The 21,230-nt window shown below is 38.0% G+C and overlaps 1 protein-coding gene across 5 annotated transcripts in view; it reads right to left on the bottom strand.

Annotated features, from left to right (window-relative positions):
* mctp1a (multiple C2 domains, transmembrane 1a) overlaps nucleotides 1–21,230 on the bottom strand; it is a 135,914-nt gene that overhangs the window by 110,571 nt on the left and 4,113 nt on the right. The window contains exon 1 of one of the 5 annotated variants that reach the window (XM_075468739.1): nucleotides 2,521–2,606. The exons of the other annotated variants lie outside the window; for them this stretch is intronic. Within the exon in view, the coding sequence (XP_075324854.1) occupies nucleotides 2,521–2,562 (42 nt within the window). The 5' untranslated portion in view covers nucleotides 2,563–2,606. Of the gene's footprint in view, nucleotides 1–2,520; nucleotides 2,607–21,230 lie in introns of those variants that run through there. 5 annotated transcript variants of the gene reach the window in all.

The following is a 21,230-nucleotide window of genomic DNA, read 5'->3' as shown; positions in this document are numbered from 1 at the left end:
CACCATCAGAGTCCTGACGTCGAAATGCAAATCCGGTTTGAACAGTATCTTTGTAAATGCTACTCAGACACAGTAAATTGAGGTTTAAATACAACTTTTATTTGGTCACTTGTATAAATTAATTCATCAATATCAGCTTCTACCTTCCAAAAATTGGACAGTAGTGTTTTGAGACAGATTTCTTGTATATATTTTCCAACACCACCTGCTCTATAAAATATCAAGTACAATGACAGATGGTATGCAGATAGATAGATAGATAGATAGATAGATAGATAGATAGATAGATAGATAGATAGATAGATAGATAGATAGATAGATAGATAGATAGATAGATAGATAGATAGATAGATAGAAATTAGCTCAAATAGATCCTGATTTTTCTCTCTGCCTGCTAACGCTGTCCCAACACACCATGTTACCAGTGTGGATCAAAGACTATTGTGCCACCTCCACAGTGTCAAAAATACCAACGGGAAACAAGACTGTATATGATGAAAACAATTACATCTGTTATAAAATGCCTTGGATATAGAGGTGAGAGGAGGAACAAGCTATCACTGGTACGTGATTTATGTGAAGCACTGTGCCAAGTGATGAAAGCAAAATCAAACACAGAAGAAGCAGGGAAGAGGAGCGTTAGAAGAGGAGCAAATAAGAATCTATCTGATACACTGACACACAAGCCCAGCAAATACTTCTAATCAAGCTTTAAAGTTGAAGGCAACAAGCAAGCATATAAGAAAAAGAGAGAGTCTTTTGCCCCTTGGTGTTTTAAATACCCTGGAGCAAAAAAATATATAAAAAATATATACATCTATATCTATCTATAGATATCTATCTATTTACACGGTACACTAATAACCAGTGAAGCATTCTAGCTGTTTTCACTCCACAACAAGAGGCCAACAAACAGTGCAGTGCACCACTGAAGTCAAACAATCACATCTGCAGAAGAGCAAGTGCCTCCTCCTCTCCAGGTCTCCTCAGCTGGGGTGTTTACACCACCCAAAGGCTGCAAGTATTAACGTTTGATGAACTCTGCAGGGCACGTTGACGGGTAATCAGTCATTGTTTGGACATTTCTTTAAATCTATTCAAATTAAACCCAACTTGGAGCCCAATACACAATAAGTGTTGGATTAATGTAATGCAACTGAAAAACTGTCTGATTAACTCTTAATCCTTAAAAAAATATTTTAATGAAAGTGCAAAGAGGAATACAGTAGAATACACTAATCATCAGGGCATCTCATTACCTCCAAACATTTATCTATTTAGTGACATCTAATCTAATGTTTTATATGTAGACTTACATCATTAATGCACTGAAGTAAAGGCGCCTAAAGTATCTTAATGAAGTAAATGCAGTTTATATAACAAAATGAATGATTCAGTAACACCTCGAAAACACGATTAAAAAAAAACTCTACTGTCTGAAAACCCATCAGTCTCTCCCAGGAGAACTCCACGGTTTTCATTATGTATGCACTGTACAGTACTGGGATACTCATGCAGTACAACCAGAAATACTAATCAGACACAAGCTGTCATTCTTCTTGCTGTTACTTTTCTTTAAAGAAAACAAAGGAATCCCATTTGATTCTCATAAAACAATACAAAGATTTTGAGGGGTCATGTAAAAATTATTTATTTTTTTCCTTTTTTTTTTCAATATGCTCAATTGCTATGAAATATTTATCAAACTGTCTTCCAACAACCCTTTCTATTGAAGAGGAACATGAATAGAAAATCCCACATCTTCCCATTAGACCATTTCTCTTCCCCTTCCTCAGGCTATCCCAACTATTTTCACCTGCTGTAGTCCCTTCTCATTTCTCTCATCTTCTCTACTTCTATGTCTTTTCTGTTGCTTTGCCTCATTCTCCTAGATTCACCTTTACATCTAATCATTTCCCTCTACCCATCAGTCATGTTTTTTTTTTTTCATTGAGAACACCAAGCCCCTGAAACCACAATTTTATCTGATCAAATCCTCACCTCTTCCTTTCTTCTCTCCCTCCCTCCCTACAGTCTAGCTCGTGTCATGTCACACTAGCAGCCTGCTCAGGTTCCACACTATTTGAAACCGGACACGACACACCCACTGCACCTACACCCTGCTGTCCCCCACCACAAATACAAACACACTAAAACACCTGCTCTTGCATAGTTTGACGATAGCCAGTGTTTTCTATTCGCAATGCTAGAGTAATAACCGCAAACAAGGGTAAGGGTTATGGAAATTCCTTATGAAAATAGGCATTCAAATGAGTAAGCATGCTGGAGTAATGGAAACATTTTGGTTTGATTCTGGCACGTATTAATCCCCTCATCATCACTCAGATCCTGAGGACTGAAATAAATAGAATAAATGAACGCTCCCTGCACAACAAACATTTCCACACTAAAAAGCACAAAACATCAGTCTAAAGAAATCAATTGCCAACAAGAAAAATAAATGAAGAAAAGAGAATGCAATCAAATCAGCACTGTGTGTCTGTGTGTGTCAATACCTACAGTAAGGCTTCGTCCCACAGCTGAGAGAGGCAGCGCTAACATCCAGACACAGGGCACGCTTCACTGTACTGCTGCTGCTGCTGCTGCTGCTGGCTTACTATATATGAGCGGGGCTCCCACACAAACACTGGCTCACTCCGTACCTTGCTCATGTGCTCATGCACATAACAAAGGCCAACCAGCTGCAAGGTTCCTGCGTACTCCACAGGCACTCACCCGTAACTCAGCAAACTGCTTTTCCCCTCAAACCTCTTACCTCACTCAATATCTCTTTATCTGCATCTCCATATCCCTCAAAACAACTGTGTAGAGAATCTAACTGTGACTGATTTTCTGGGATTAAATGATATTTAAAAGTCAAAGTCAAAAGGAGCGCATCCAGTAAACCAGTGCCAGCTGCTGTGTTTGTACCTGCAGATGTCTGGTCATTTTTTTTTTTAATTCTATTCCAACAATCCTCTCAGCTAGACATTTGATAAGATTACAGATCAGATTTACTGAACAAGAAAACTTATAGTGATACACAGAGCTCAGTGAAAGATGCTGCAATAAATCACTTTGTGGCCATGTGCAAACTCAGCTCAACTGAAAATCCCTTCATTCTCTTGTCCTGTCATTATCGCAACAATAGTGCGGAACAACTTGCACTATTCCAATATGGCAGGTACACCATATGGTGAAAATGGAAAGAACAGAAGACATTTCTCAGTATTCCATGTGGGGGGAAATTCATTTATCTTCTCAAGATGGTTACCCTCACACCTAGTCTTCTACCGACTGAACACAATGACTTAATAAATACCCTAAAATGATCTACTGCTGCTGTTTGAAACCAGTCTTGTCAGAAATTTTGCAATGGATACATTTGTCCAAAACATATTAGTACCACAATCCATGGTTGTAAATTGTGAGATGGTAATATATCACTTGACAGATGTTTCTGTAGGTCTGAGTTCATAAAATATGATGGGAACAGCAAGGCATGAATAAAAAATGTGGAAACTATAAGCATGTAGATTTTTTTGTAACATGTGGATTAACCATGCAGATTAATTCTAACTTCTAACCATGCTACGGTGATGCTCACTCACCAGATGGTGATGCCAATACAGCACAGTAACAGTTTACAGCAGTGCTTGAGGCATGCTGGGCTCATGGTGTTATTATAAGGGTTACAAATAAAAACTACTCCGTTTGGGTTTGAAATGGACCAATGTTGGAGCTAAAATACATTCTTTTTACAACATGACATGATTGTCATGGATGCTACTTTTATTCTTCACACACTGTTGCTCTCATGACCACTAGAGGTTGTGTAGTCTTTGAACATTATTATAGTCTGTGTCTGCCTATATGCACATACTTCAGATGGCCACGCAGGAGGACAGTCTCATACGAGGACGAGAAGAAGCAGGCCATACCCTTAATCATTTGACTAGGAGTGCAGAAGAAAGGGAAAGAAACACGAGTGGGAGGGAGATAGAAAAGTACAGTGACAGTTGAAAACAATTTCTGGCATTAAGTTGTGTGGAATGGCTAGTTCCACCACATTGATTCTGAACCGTTAAACACTACCAACATGTGAAAAGTGAGTGTACTGGGGTTGATTTCGTTAAATACCCCAGTGTGATCACTACAGTATCGTATTCTGCTGCCTTGTCACGAAGCTATCTCGTATTTTGTAATAACATTTTATTAATTTGCGCTTCACATGCTTTATATCCAAGTTTATTATCACATTTGTGAGTAAAGCTCAACATTGTCTTTATCTGATCATTTCAGCACATCTATAGAAGCAGCAAGAACCAGGATGATGTCAGCAATGCTGAACATGATATCAGGGTTATGATTGTGTCTCACCGAATGAGTGTGCATACTGAAGAAGATAAGAAACAGCTGAAGTGAAGAGAATGTTAGCTAAGTAAAATTTACATCTACATTTACATGCTGTCATGCACTTTTATTCAAAACAACTCACAAGTGAGGAGAGTAGAGGTGCTCCTGGAAAAGAATGAGGTTGTCGAAGGTAGAGGGACATCCCTGCTCTGATAGCGTTTGTCATCTCACGCCATTATTTTGAAATCACAAATTTAATAATTCTGGACAAGTCCTGAGAGAGGGGCAGTAGTTGATAAGGAGCATAAGACTTGGTTCAGCCAACTTCAGTAGTCACTCTGCAAGTTAAGATTAGTAACTTGAACTGACTGGATTGACCATGTGTTAGTTTAGAGTTAAACTAGTGCATCCTTTACCGTTGCTCAAAGACACAAAGCATGGTGTTGGACATTGCAGTTTTATATCAGCAGCTCACATCAATAACAAAAAATACAAATATATTAGAGCTCAATGTACTGGATAAACAAAAAACTACTATACAAAGTAATCTGCTCCATTGACAGCCTCACCTATAAAGCTTTTCAACTTAGTCTGATACAGAGTGCAGTTATCTGAAGCCCTTCAATATTCTGCTTGTATGAGTTTGGAAATTAAAAGTAGGCCTTTGCAGACCTGAACAAGTAACAGATGGTAACAACAGGCACTTTGTAAATTTGACCATGCACAGTCATGAAGCACCTCACATCAGGTGGAGTGACATACTCCATGTTGAAAACATCTCAGCGTGCTTTACTGGTAACAGTGTCCCTCATTTTATTCAATTCAGTTTACTTTATTTTGTATAAGGCCAAATCCCAAGTATATTGCAGAGAAAAACACAATATTTTCTAACAAAACAATGTAATTCTAGAAGCCAGAACCATGTATCCTCCTCCTGAGTACACAAGGTGTAAACAATGGAAAGCTCAATCTCTCCACTCTTTCTTTTCTCTTTTTTTGCCAGTATCATTCACTATGTTTTCTCCCTGCTAGCTATTCCTATCACACATGTCAACTGTGCTGTTCCTTAAAAGCTATTAGTCCAGAAGAAAAAAAATAGATTCTGATCCTGAGGGAAACTGTGGAAAGTTTCACTTCACAAGTAAAAAAAAGATAAGAGGTGTTTTGATAAAGTGAAGCTTAAAAGGGCTAGCTGTCAGAAAAAAATACATTAGTTTAGATGACTAAAGGTGAACCAGAAGCAGGAAGGAAGCCAGAAGGGCAAAGCAAGTGGGACAATCGGATGGTAAATAAGGAAAGCATTACATATAAAACATTTGACAGTAGCCTTCAGTGTCAACAACAACAACAAAAAAAGGAAAGAGAAAACATATCTGGGGAATATTAGCAGCAGCAGAGACAAAAAGAACACGATAAAGAAGAGATGGAAATATAAAACTAAGACACCCCACAGCACAAAGAAATGGAAGGACAAGCAATGTACGCAACAGGGAGCAAATGTACGTTTCACACCATTCTCATCCTTTCAAAATACAAAAAAGGGTAGCTGTTGAGCCAGACAAGGGGTACAACAGCAGGGAGGTGCCACTTGGCTTCCTGGCAATGACAGCTCTGCACCGTCACAACAAAACTCTGTCAAAGCGCCACTGTGTGTGTGTGTGTGTGTGTGTGTGTGTGTGTGTGTGTGTGTGTGTATTTGTGTGTGAGTGCGTGCATGTTCTTACATTACAATCAGACCCCAGGAAACAACAGCTGTCCCTTTACTGTATACTGTCTTATTGGTCTTGCTCAGCACTATGTCAGTCAGCAGGTCTTATGACCACAGCTGCTCTGTTCAGTCCAACAAAATTGTTTATAATGCCGCAGTGCATGCCATAACAAATCACATTTGTCTTTAACTGAGGCAATTGTGACAACTGTTTTGCAATACAGAAATAACAAAACCCAGACCTGTGAAGCTCTGACATAAACAACTACAACCAGATTAAAAAAAAAGTTGGAATGCTGCATGAAATATAAACAAAAACAAAATGCAAATACTTGGAGGCAGGCCAGGGCAGCTCTTTTATGACAAGACCATGCTGTTGTAATAATTGCGGTGTGTGTGGTTTAACATTGTCTTGCTGAAAAATCCAAAGCCTTCCCTGAGAAAGAGGTAGTCTGTATGAGAGCATACATTGCTATAAAGCTTATACTGTTGACGGTACCCTTTTAGAGCAAGTCCCGTAGGCATTAATGTGCCCCCATACTATCAGAACAGGTGGCTTTTGAACTGAGCGTTGATAACAAACTGGACTCTTTCTACGCCCAGTCATGTTACAGACGATGATGCCAGAAGCAGCCTGGAGAGCCTCTTCATACCTGAAGAGGAACATGTTGTAGCATGATCCACCAACTGCTTCTTTTTAATATAATCTACTTTTCTAGCCTTATGTTGCCCGTCCCAACTTTTCTAAGATGTGTTGCTGCCAACAACTTCAGAATGTACTAAATTTCTCTTTCCATATTTGATATGTTTCGTTTCGTTTAGTTTATTCCAAGCAAAAATAATATACAGAACAAGCGGCTAAGTATTTGTGCAAATTCAAATAAGCTTGGAAAGGAGTGGAATGAAGACAAGCTTATAGATTCCCACCCCAAAAGAGAGACTGGTCTATAATTTGTGAAGATGTGCTTATTTCCACTTTTAAAAAGTGGTATTACTTTAGCAATTTTAATTTTTTCTGGGTATTTTCCATCTGTTTTCTATATTATATTATGAATGAAATATTAATATTTGAGATTTGCTATACTCTTTTTATTTACATTTTACACAGTGACCCTGCCTTTTGGAACTGGTTCGTACATGATAAGGAGAACATGTGCAAGTCTGGACATGAAGTTGTGCTTATTCATGTATATTTTATGTATATTCATGCATGTTTAGGCTCTAGTCTTTCTGTAAATACCATATCCTCCCATCACAGCTCTTGAACTTGAAGTCTTTGCAGACACAAGTGCATGTGCCCAAAAAAAAGTTGCTTTTTTTTTCTTTTCTGCACACACCCATGCTCGTGCAATAAAAACACACTCGTGCTGTATATTTATTCTTGCTTGAATCTCCAATGTTGGCATGTCTGCACCACCAAACCCTGTGGTGTGCACCATCTGTCTGAACATTACTCACCACACATCACAGAACACACACACATAAAACACACAAAAATGCACAGCAAAACATCAGCTAAATGAAATGCACACACACACACTTAACATTTCAACCATGAACTCTGCATGACATAACTGACAGCAGTGCTGACAAAAGCTCTTCAAAGCCTCTGAAAATCTTTCTCTATGCTGTGGTGTTATCAATGAAAGTAATGGGAAGAAGTGCAGGCTTTGTCATTGCTAGTTGTTCAGTGTCAGACTAGTAGACACATTGACATGGGATGGAAGCAGAAAGGACAGAGATTGGCAGGCTGGCCTGAGCACAAGATGCAAAAATGTATTTATTTGTTTTCATAACCATACCTCAACACAAGCTCTGAGAGTAAATTTTTCCACATCACGTCCCTTTTTTGTCTCCTGCTTTCTGTTTGTCCCTTCATTCCAATTTTAACAAGCAATATCTCATCTTAATCTTTGACCTATTTGAGGTGTCTGTTGTTGACTTCACATTTGAATGGCTTTTGTTGTGTGTGCTTGTGTTTTTTATGTGTGAGACTGAGCTTTTTGCATGTTTCACACGCACACACTTCCAAGTCTTTTTCTTAAATGGCTGTGCAAATTGAAATATAAAATAGCTGTTATTACTCTGAAAATTGTCACATTATTTGCATGCTGATTTTATTTCTGTTAAGTTTTCTCTCCTGAGAATATCTACAATTGCTGATGACCAACCTGATAACAGTCCTATTTCCCACATTCAGTGCACCTTGTAGAATGGAAAAACACTCTTATCATTTTGTGTAACATGTGTCACCGATGTAACTTTGAGGGAACAAATGCAACCAATATTGAAAAACAAGATCATCCAAATAAAGCAGGTGACTTGTGGTCAAAATGGAAAAACTACAAACAGGTAAAGGACAGAAGGAAAAGGTGCAGAACAAAATTAAATCCCAGGACAACATTAAGACAAATGAAAGTGAAAATGTGGTGGTGGTTTGGGTTGGGTGGAGAGATGACAGAGAAAGGATAATGGGATGCAGTGATGTACAAATGGCATAGTCTAGCTGAGTTAATGCAGAGGAACCCCAGTGGCAGCCAACATTGGAGACTGACACAGTTGGAGCCTGGCTAGACACAGCATACACCCTCCTGGGAGAATCACTGCTTCCCCTAGATCTATACATGGATTCATCATTTGTGTTTACTTTAGTCTCTGCCTTTGTCTGTGTCTAGTTTTCTCCCTCCTTGCATTTCACTCTTTGACATTGCTTGGGTCATCACTTACTACTTGTACAATTGCCACCTTCCTGACTCTGTCGATTAGGTCGCCATCCCCCTGCCCCCCTTGTCTTCTTTCCTATTTGAAATATCAATAACCTGACACAGTTTCTGTTTCTGTCAGATTGCCAATTTGCACTCAACATCTCAAAGAAAAATGTGAAAACAAACTAAAAGTAATTGCCAATCTATATAAGAGGACACAAGTGAAGCAGAAGCCTGATATTTAATTTAAAATTCAACTTGTATTTCCGATTCTAAATTGCAACAAATTTGAAACTGTTACTGAAAATACTTTTTTATAAACTGTTTATATTTAAATAAACATCACTGATGGTTTGTTCATATTCAAATAAATACCATAGATGACCAAGATAAGGCCCTGGCTCCAAGATATCTGTAGCTCCAACGAACTCCCATTCAAAAAGCATCAAATTCTCTCAAAAGATCCTAAGCCAATAAGTTTTTAACAGAAGTCATGATGGTTTCATTAGCTAAATTCAATCCTTCTGATCAGTGACCATAATCAAATTGTTATTAGCACTCAAAGATATTCAGCTTCATCATCTTCCAAATATTGGCTTAAAAAAAAGACAAGGCTGTTGGCATGCTAATGCCAAGGTCAAGGCTAAAACATGGCCCTTCATTAACTAAGGGATGTTGAAATGGCTACATCCAGCTTTTATATTCAGTCTATGGTTGGGAATGAATCTGTAGGTTCAAATAGTCTGGAGATAGGTAGGGTGACTGTAAATCAGGACATAGAATGTTCATCTTTCAATAAGAAGGGATTAATCCCCAGCTTTCCCAGTTTACACGTCTAGGTGTGCTTGGGCTAGGTACATGTCCCCCAATGTTCTTTTTGTAAATTGCTTCAGACTAAAGTGCTTGCGACATAAATCTAAGATTAAAATTTTCAGAACACCAAACTTGGTTAGCTTTACAAATTCATTGCAGATGCATCATGACTGAGCATTGTAAATTAACTCAGCTCATCCAGCTAACATTGTATACTTCACATTTTCATATGGCCAGTAATGCAGAATTAAGTATTTCATCTGGCTGCCTGGATCCACTGTAAGAGCTATCCGCTTTTCCACTGTCTAGACTACTGGAGTACTCTCTTTCTTTTTCTTTTCTTTTTTTGCCTTTTTTTTGCCTTTTTCAGATTATTTAATTTTAGACAAGACAATAAATGATCGTGGGCAAAGAATTACTAATAGAAAAAAAGGATATGTTTTCAGTTTATCTCCCAAACTACTCATACCCCTTCTACAGGAGGAACAAATCATCAATATGTGGCCCAGATTATTATGGGTATGTGCCACTGAGAAGGTTACAGGTTAAAAAGAACCATAATATGAACTACGAAACACAGATAAGAAATACATCATAAAGGGGGTTGGGATGGATGGAGATAGATAATACCTCCTTGTAACTGTACTACAACGAAGGCCAACAAGTTGGCCACAAAAGAGATACATAAATAAACAAAATCAATAAAAAATATGTCCAGGCATGCTGAGTATCTCACAATATAAATATTCCAACAATCTACGACTGTTCATCCACATGGTGTGTCATCACAGCAGCCTACACTCCAGACCTGCAGGCTCGCACTCAAAACCTATGCAACTGTAGTAAGAAACTTTAGAAGTTTCACCAGTGATTCATCCTCTTTCATTATAAAAACACCCACATGCAGACTCATTTTGCTTCATAGTTCTGTTATAACCACTAAGAAATCCGTGGTCTCCTAAAACTCATCCTTATGAATAAAATAACAATCTTCAAACAATAAATAAATGACCCCTCATTATGAAATAGGTCCTTGCCTCAGGTTCCTATAGTTTGATAGTTACTTTCTGTCTCATCCCTAGCAAAGGGCATTTTAAATCAGCTCTTCAGTGTGATCACAGGACAGGACTGTCTGTCAACTAATGAGGGAAGTCAGTAGGTAGGGTTGGTCATTCCAGGCAATTTGAAAATGATCTTCCAGCATGAGATGACTAAAACTTGTGTAGGTATGTGGATAGATGGGCAGAGTTCCTACCTTTATTAAAAACATATTCTAGTATTAGTTTGCAAAGGAGCCAAATAAGCAATGATGTTTTTTTTTTTAGACTAAACCAGATAAAAAGACAAAAGGGTAAAATAGATGGGTGATGAAATGTAACATTCCCAGCTTCCACACTGTGACTGATTCTTTGGTCGCACTAGTGAGCTATGAAGTCTAACTGAAGTTTCTCTCTATCCCACTGTCTCTGACTGTCTCTACCAACACCGAATGATCAAAGGTTTCAGTCATACTGTCTGAGTCTGGCTTGCCACCGCATAGATCCACATATTGATTGATCAATCAGTGTGGTCGCGTTTTCATTTTTATCTAACAACTTTAAACCAGTTTTCTGCATTATCAAATGAATACTGACATTTCTCTAGATAAGAATAAAATTATGTGAATGCACACACAGCAGACTTCACTGTTTCCCTTGCACTCAAGGAGCAAAACAGAATACAGTAACATACAAATAGCAACATCTCCTAAATAAGTCTCCAATCTATTTGCTGCAGGGCATTTTCAAGGCTGACGACCTGGTGTTTTAATGTCTGATTTAATTGAAAGCTGCATTAAGTTTACACAAATTTAAGAGCTGAGTGGTTTATTTGTGTTGAGTCACAGCTAATAATTCATAAAGCGAATTTATAATACAGCAAAACTCAAGTTGTAAGGCTATATGGTGTTTAATTTGTTTCTAAGCTAATACATTCATGGTTTACACACTATATGTCAAAGTGTTAGTATATTTTATTGGAATTGATCAAATAAAGACTGAAAAATTAATTTAGGTCAAATTTAATATCTGTTTAATATCTGTCTACAGACTTAGTATTGATACTGTAGATCACAGAATCCTGTTGCACAGGCTGGAAAACTGGGTTGGACTTTCTGGAGCGGTACTTAACTGGTTCAGGTCCTACTTAGAAGGCCGGAGTTATTTTGTTACAATTGGCAGCTCTGAATCTGAGCGAGCCCCAGGGGTCAATTCTGAACCTCTTCTGTTTAACTTGTATATGTTCCCTTTGGGTCAGGTATTGCAGAACTTTAACATCAATTATCACAGTTATGCAGACGATACACAACTTTATGTGTCTCTGTCACCGGACGACTGCAGCCCAGCAGACGTACTGTGTCAGTGTCTGGAGGAAGTAAACACCTGGATGAGAGAGAATTTTCTACAATTAAATGAAGACCAAACTGAGATCATTCTGTTTTGGAGCAAAGAGAAGAGGGTCAGCGTTGGTAAATATCTTGAGACTCGGGCCCTTACAATTACTAACCAAGTTGGTAACCTCGGAGTGTTGATAGACTTAGATCTGACTTTCAGCAGCCACATCAAAGCTGTCACCAAGACAGCTTTTTACCATCTCAGAAACATCAACAGAATTAAAAGTTTCCTCTCCAAAAAAGACCAGGCATTAATCTCCAGTAGACTCCATTACTGTAATGGTCTTAACTGTTAACTGGACTTCCCAAAAAGAGCATTAAACATCTGCAGCTCATCCAGAACGCTGCTGCTAGAGTTTTAACCCGGACTAAGAGATCTGAACACATCACACCAGTTTTAAAATCTTTACTCTGGCTTCCAGTCTGTCACAGAAAATATTTTAAAAGCCTGCTGATGGTTTACAAATCCCAGAACGGTTTAGGCCCAAAATACATCTGTGATATGTTCAGAGAATATAAACCCAGCAGAGCTCTTAGATCCAAGGACTCAGGTCAGCTGGTCCAGTCCAGAGTCCAGACTAAACATGGAGAAGCAGCATTTAGCTGTTATGCTGCAAACAAGTGGAACAAACTGCCAGTGGAGATTAAACTTTCACCAAATGGAGACGTTTTTAAATCCAGATTAAAAACATTTCTTTTCTCATGTGTCAATGCATGAAATCTGCACGATATCTTTTAATTTATCTAGACTGTTGCTTTTTTTTAAATCATTTTAATTTCATTTGAATTATTTTATTTATTTATTTTTATATTCTTTTATGTATTTTTAATGCTTATTCCACTCCCTGCTGCAATGCTTTTATTTTATTAAAGCACTTTGAATTGTTTTGTACATGAAATGTGCTATACAAATAAATTTGACTTTGACTTTGACTTTAGACAGGATAACAATAAAACGACAGACTAGGTAAAATTCTAGTATTGTACATTAAATTATCTAACTAACATTATCATAAAGTTACAACATTGTAACATACAACTCACCCCAAATAGATCCAAACACACAGTGGATGGTCAGGGACAGAGTGAATGAGCTTAATGCATACCGTGTGTATTTTTGTCTTGTCCAATCATGTGCAGTATCTCAGCCAGTGGGTCAACAGCACATGTACTGACAAATGGGAAGCACACTCCTTTTCTAAGCCTACTGCTTCAGAGGAGGGGGACAAAGAAAAGTGAGATTTTCCATTTTTAAGGTTGACCATGCCTTACATGCAGAGCCAACACAGCACTGTAAACTGGAAATTTTTAAGTCAGTATTACTCCTCATCATTCCCATATTTGTCCTTGTGATGAAGAATGAAAACATATACATATGTTTTCATTCTTTTACAAATCTTTTACAAATCTTTTACAAATCTTTTACAAATCTTTTACAACTAAATGTCGTAAAAGATTTCTTTTAAAGAAAAAAAAAAATATATATATATGTATATATATATATATATATATGTATGTATGTATGTATGTATAAATAGAGAGAGATAAAGAGAGAGATAGATCCGGAGATGAAACAGGCAGACAAATTAGTGGCAAGCATGCAATCAGAGTTTGAATGAAGGTGACAGGTAGCAAAATAAAGAAGGGAAATTAAAACCAATACCGTGGCATCGCAGGCCTTTTTATAGATACTTGTGGTCATGATCATGACTCAGCGATGGCAACCACCTGTTAGAGATTCCAGCACAGTGGCAGGAAGGCCTCTGGTGGGACTGGGAAAAAAGCCCGATTTAAACACCCTATCACAATTTGTCACATAGAGACTAAAGGTCAGTTATTGCAAATATTCCTCAATACAACAGAAATAGAAATAGCCAGTTGCACACTGCATGCACAGTCAAATGGCAACTGTAGAGCATGCATTTTGAGCTTCCGTTTTAGTTTTTTTTCTGTTTGTTTACATAAGGTAAAAGTGTAATGATAAACTATAACTAAACCACTCAGCCTAATGTTCATCTCATCTGCATGTCAGACCGAAAGTTTCAGGGTACATGCCCACATCATCTAAAAGAAAACTATTAAATAAGTACAAAACTTGAAGAAAGCAAGTGAGCAACACCAAAGTTTAGCTAGCACAACATCACATAGCTACGCACAAAAAAAGAAAAAGAAAAAGAAAGATGATCACAAAACAAATCACCCACAAAAGGTTTCAAAATAGACAACTAAAGAAAGAACTTCCTCTCATACAGTCAAAGGTTTGGGCGCACTGACTCTTGTACTGTGTTTTGTTATGGACCGGAATGCTGCTTGGCAACAGAATTCTCTAAATGATATGTTGCAAAGTTTTGTGAATTTCAAATGTATCCAAAAGAAAAATATTTAGTGTGCAGCTACATAAAGAAAAGAGAGAATTCAATCAGTTTACTTGCTTGCTAACTGTGGTAAGTCAAATTCCTGCAAAGCTATTCAACAAAACAAATTCTTTATGTGTAATTGTTTGAGGTTAGGTGAAAAGGTAGGAAACTGTTAAACTTAATTAGGCCATTAAGCCATTTGCCTTTAAAATATTTTTGCATTTATGTACTATGGTTACAGATAGAAACAAAATATTTGGGTGTCATGTACTCTTTCTAAATCATTCAAACTCATTAATTAATTCTACGATTACATGGTCTTGCTTTTCTGTCTGGTTAAAATATTGAGAATGAGGAGTCACGTGACTCCGGTCGGCCGGTCGGCCATGTTGGCAGAAGAATCTATTGGTTGCCAGGGGCAACGCCATTAACTTAACGGATATCTTAACGGATATCTTCCCGCATTTGTCATTTCGGCAGGGCAGAGACTAATACAAAAGAAAGAAAGAAAGCAAAGCAATGCAGAGAGATAAGGCGAAAGAAAAGGGACTTTACAGGGACAAGCTTATTACAAGCGCAAAGCAGCGGTATTTGGAGAAACTGTCCAGCATCCAAAATATTGATCCTTACGAGCTCCCTGCAGCAGGTCAGACACCTGCTCTCCCTGATGCTGCATCCATTTAGGAAACCTAAAATAAAGTATTTCGTTGTTCCTATGTTTCCCAAACGTATTGTGTGAGGTACTGGAACAGTTCTTCACACAGCAGTGATTTCCAGGCATGTTCTTGCAATTCCGTACTGTTTACACTTACTGATTTAAAAACACACGCGTACAACGTAAACGAACGGAGAGAACGGCGTTTTCTCGCTAGCATTCTGCCAACATGGCGGATAGGGGCGGGGCTCTGTACTATGACGACAACTCCTCATTCTCAATAGTTCCTGGGTATGCAAAATTCTAGTTTGCCCAAAGCAAGCGTTTCATGTAGCTTCACCAGAAGTTTAAAATATCTGACCAAATGATTATAAGCGTTATTAAGCATAAATCTCTAAAATCCCTTTTTTTTTCCCCAACACAGATCTGGGGACAAAAAGATGGATAAATCCAAAAGAAAGAGACGTTTCAGTTTCTCCCATTTCAGGTACATCTCTTACTCATAAATACACAGCAATCATGCAAAAATTATATGTATATTAAGTTTATCTGTTAAGTTTTCATAAATATTCAGATACTTTTTTTCTTCATTATTGATCAGGGGCAGACAGATGGCAGCAAATGATAGGAGATTCTGCATAGTATGGATCAACAAAATGGTGAACAAACAGGTGGAGACGCGAATTACTGAACTGCGTGCAGAATTTCACCTCATGAATCACGAACTGAGACAACAGATGACAGCTGAGCTTAAGAAGAAGCTGAGAGAGGAAGGGGTAGAGAAAGAAAGAGAGAGTCCTCAAGGTTCCATCATGTTGGATACAGACAAAGAAGAGGAAGAAAAGTTATTGACCCAAACATCCCTCAGTTCTTACTCTTCTGACACACACTCTTATTCAGTCTACATGTTCAAAAAATCGACAAAATGTGAGCAAAAGGATAACTTTAGAAATCTTTTTAATGCTTCCAGTGATAGTGACTCCAGAGATGGTAACATCAGTGATAATGAAACCAGGCAGATCTCCACTGAGGTTCACAACAGCTCAAAACAGGCTGAATGTGGCCCAAAGAAAGACCAGAGATTTTCATCATATGCTCCCACTGTTTTTGACACCCTAAAGCTGATGAAGAAATCAGAAAAGGAAGCAAGTAAGAGGGATTCTCTCTATCCAAACTTCAGGGTTAAGAAACATAGATCTGAGAAGAAAAGTGTTTGTGGCGATAGAACGAAAGAGGAAGTGGATTTGCTAACGGAGAGACAGTGGAAGGACTGGCTGGACAATCAGGAGGTGAGGGGAAACCAGAACAAAGAAAAGCCACATGACCAACAAAATACTGAAAAACAAGGAGGGGTAGGACCTCACGCATCAGCAGAGAAGCAAATGAAGCTAAAACCAAAAGGTGGGCAAACAAACCCTGCGATGGAAATGAGGACATATTTCAGTGACTTCTTCAGCCCTCTTAAGTGGGAGAGATTAGAAGAGGAGGACTGAGATTCAACCCTACATAGCATGTTCAGATTTCTTAATGGCCTGCTATATGAAACATTATAAACTTCAGTTATCTAATAAATGATGAGAACAATCTCCAGCATACCAATTTCTTGTGCTTTAATGTGATGATGGTGATTTATTGCATTACATGGTCTTAGCTAAAATTACAGTTGGCCATTATGGTTACCTTCTAGGCCTTTTCCAAATGAACAGTCCTACTCACCTTCTACTCCTTCTGCAAAAGCAGTTGGTATAGAAATTGTGTTTTTCAAAATGAATCATAATCAACGACATCAATGAAAGTCAGGTGTGGTAAAGTTGAAGATCAAACACTTGCAGACGCCGACATTAACATTAATTAAAAGGGGAAAAGTCTTCGCAAACATCCATCTGAAAGCATTCCAGCCTCTTGAAAATATCACTGATTTTTCTGATGAGAACTGCAATCTTACCAAAAAAGCAGGCAGATAAACCTTCCAGGAATTTCACACTATCTGGTTGAGCTATTCTAAAAGAAAAATGTTTAACTGAGGCTCCTTCAACAAGAAAATGTAAGTTAAATTTTCAACCATGTTGGGTGAAACAATCATGCAAAGTGAAAACAACTGAAATAATTCAATGTAAACTTTGATATCTGTCAGAACCGCTTAATATGACTAAGAGACTATGTTGAATGAATAAGTTACACAAAATAACAACCTTTCTTCGCCGACTGTCTCAAAGTTTATTTTTATACAATGTTAACCTTTGTTTCTGCATGTTGCCCGTCTCCTCTCTTCTCTAAAGGAATCCACATCAGATTTGTGCCAGCAGGTGGCACTAAGTCCCTGTCCAAAATTAACCAGCAAGATCAGCAGTTTCAGTCAAGAGCACTAACAGTGATGCAAACAGTCACTTCCCTCTGTAAAGTGTAACAGACGCTGTTATTTTTCTTTCCTCACAGACTAAGCTGATCATCAGCAGATACCCAGTCTGCATACAGAATAAGAATCTGCAGTGCATAGACTGAATTTTGCAGCACAGCTGTTGTCTTTTGTTCTCTCTTCTCTTTATGAAACTTTGCTAAAGTGATGATCATGTGCCAAAGTGTGCACAAAGTGTGAGTGTTGAATAAAAGCATAAATGGTGGCACTGAAAATGTGCATGTAAAACAAGACAGATCAGCAGGCTTTCACATTCTGTTACTTCATCGTTTTTATCATCGACATCATCTGATCCAGACATGCAAGATTTTTTTAGATAAACAAAACAGGTCTTCCTGTGAAAAGTACATCTAGCTCTGCTTAGTCATGATGAGTAACACCCTTCCCCACAAATGTTTCAATAAAACAGCAGTCATGATTGCTGGCTGTATGTCTGCCCCATGCCAAAATGCCAAGTTTGGCACGAGTCATATTATACCTATGGAACTAGACACATGTTGAAACTCCAAGAAAACTTCAATTGTGACAGTCAAATCTTAAGGCGCTCACTTTACTGGTACAGTTATGGTGATCAAAGTTTCATAAGCGCGAATTTGCAGTAAAGACTGACACACAAGTCCATCAATCAGTACTATAGCAGCTCTGTCGAGCTTGCTTCTATTGCCAAACACATGAAAAGCTGAGACAAAATCAGTGGAAAGAATAGAAAATGAGAGGCGTATTTCATAATAAATCATTCCCTCTTGAAAGTATTTCCAACCCCTGTGGCAATCACTCTCATTCAGTGTCCGTCTATGTTGGTATTTCTCTTGGAATCAATAAACTGGCTTTTCAGATGATTACAGAGACTTCCCAGTAAATCCAACGGACACAAAACAGTTTTCTCCTTCATTTTTCTTCAAATAGAAGATTCTGATGTGCAAAAAGAGCTTCAAATATAGTCAAAGTAAGCTACTTCATTTTTTTTATGTTTTTTAAAAAACAAAGGTGTGATAACTCATCTCTGAAATGAATCAATTTCTGACAAATCCTTACACTCTCTACATGATCCCATTTATTAGTGACTGCACAATCTAATCTCCAGGATGCAAAAATAACACTTTATTTATAGAAACAGGACATTTTAGGCAAATTAAGCATTGCAAATCAGCTCATTAAAATTTCCGAGTGGCTTTTTGAACAAGGAGCAACATCCATATTAACAACATGGACATTTATGATAAGAAATTCAGCATTAGGAACACAATCAATGCCGGTAGACAGACACACATTCTTAATGTGTAGTACATCCAACTCCCTGCTAAGAAGCCCTATTAATCTTAATGGAATACAGGAACACTTATGACTTGGTAACAACTGGGACAGCTTCATCTGTGCTACAGAGAAGCTCATTTGCACATATCCAATGTCCTCTCCCCACTAAGGAAGTGGGGACCGGACATTGAGTTGCAAATGATCTATGTTTAATTAACATGAGGACCAGGGAAAACATCCCACAGCCTTTGGTCACCATGTGTTGTTTTATCCAGAAAAAGTGACCACAGCCCACCTGTGCCACATTATTGTAATCTGTCTGTCTCTGTCTGCCTGTGTCTGTGCCTTCTTTCATCTTGTGCATCCATTCTACTTGTAAAAGCTGTGACAGTGCAGTTGCTAGACAGTTAAATTTCATGACAGTAAGGACTGAGTTATAGAGGCACAAAAATAACAGACCCAGAGGCTTTGTTGGGGCTTTTAAGCAAGAAAATTATAAAGAAGCTCAGCTTGTCCTTTCACTCAAACGACATCAAATCCTTCGTGATAATAAACAAATATCACACAGCAGGCTATTGTAGGATGTCATCTGTAAATTGACAGCCCCCCCGACACACACATAACCCCTTTCATATTATGATAAGTTATTATTTTGTTCTGGCTAAGGTCATTGATGATTAATCTTTGTCGGTGGGCAGCATTCAGAATTCCCAGGCTCCATCTATTGATTTAAAGGCTGTCCCATCTCTACCTGCTTTCTCATTACTCTGACTTACAATCACCCCAAGGTTTTGCTCCTTGTTAATACAAAGCGTGTATGCTGAATCACGGCATGCTGTTGTATTGAGACAGACAGTAAGGGAGCATATTTTGATAGTAATACCAGGGTAATATCAGTCACTTTTCCTCTCTTTTCCTATCTTGTGCAACCACTAAGGAAGGCACATCAACAGTCCTCATTCATTTAGCATGCATAACCTGTCCTACAACAGACTAGTAGGAGTGTTTGTGGGCATTCCACTGTACAATTTACACGTGCGTGGTCTTGAGAGCATGTAAAACACTATGTGATGAAACCGGTTGAGATGGCAGAGAACAGTGCTGGAAGGTAAGGGTAATGTGAAGAGTACACACACTGTTCTTCTGACAGGCCAGGATATGTTTTGGATTTGTCCTCAGGAAGCTCTTATGAGGGGTGATCAGAGAGGCTAACAGTGGGATGAGTGAAGGAGATAAGAGTAATAGAGCAAGAAAACAATTCAGGTATAGTTCTCCCTCAAGGACATGGTGAGGTCAGATGGATAGAAGCATAATCTTTTTATAGGGGACCACTGAGAGCTCTAGCTGATAAAAAGAGCTTGTGAACTTACTGAATGAGAACTTCAGATAAGCTAAACCAAACTATCTGGTAAAATTTAACCTACCTTTCTCCTTTACTTTACCTTCTTTCTCTATTTCGAACTTTTACTTAAAGCTGAAGTTGTTGAAGTCATTCGAAAAACATTAGAAGGTAAAGAATGTTCAGATGCACAAATAAATGGTAAAATAGTGCTTCTCTTAGTATCTGTTTTCACAGCATAATTACAAAAGCAAAAGAGTAAATCAGGTCCCAGAGCATGGCTAACAAAAAGACATCATCACATTCACACGTGTGCACTTACAGTTGCAGATCACAAAAGTCGAACATCGTGGCAGGCCTTAAATCCTCGACTGCAGGTCCTTCAGATTTTCAAGGCAGAAAAACTGAAACACTAAAAGGCACTTAAACAGAAAGTAATTTTCTCATTTAACTTGTTTCTTTTTCTACTTTTCTCATTGAGAAAACACTGTTTTTTATTAGTTCAAAATGTCCAGATAGCTAAGAGGTCAGCATCAATCATGTGCCTGTCAGTGTCTCTTACAGCCGATTGTTCCCCAGACTGTAATGAATCCTAATTCAGGATGCTAGAAACATTACATTACATTACATTACGGTCATTTTGAAGACGCTTTTAACCAGTTAAAAACAGTTCCCGAGTGAGACTGTATCTCCAAGGGCCTCAAAAAACTGAAAACGGTCAGTACCCATTCAGACTTTTATTCCTACAGGACATCCAAACAAAAGTCATTTCACTGTCAAAGCATTAATAAATGAAGACAGTAACTAAAGTCAACACAATGTTACAAATATGAGAAAACTATGCAAAATGTTTAATTGAACAATAAGATATCATCTGCAATCAGTAAGGAAATACATATTTATAAAAATGACATCACTCATTTCCTTATACAACTTGAAAACTGTTCGTACATTTTGAGACATTATCAAGGCAACTTCTTAGCAAACGTTTATTGAGACTATGCAGTATGGCCACGCTCACTTGGGAGTTAACAGGATAACCCGCTTGACTGGGCCAAACATAATTCACATTATCTTTAAGATTACATGAATGGAAATTCACCCACCACACATGTTTTACATTGGATATATTTAGCACTGAGCCATATAGTTTCTCTGACACAAAAACCTACTTCTTGGGTTAATGAGTGATAAAT

The sequence above is a fragment of the Odontesthes bonariensis genome, chromosome 6 (assembly GCF_027942865.1).
Source record: "Odontesthes bonariensis isolate fOdoBon6 chromosome 6, fOdoBon6.hap1, whole genome shotgun sequence".
In the NCBI taxonomy this organism is placed as follows: domain Eukaryota; kingdom Metazoa; phylum Chordata; class Actinopteri; order Atheriniformes; family Atherinopsidae; genus Odontesthes; species Odontesthes bonariensis.
This window is presented reverse-complemented; position numbering and strand designations above follow the sequence as displayed.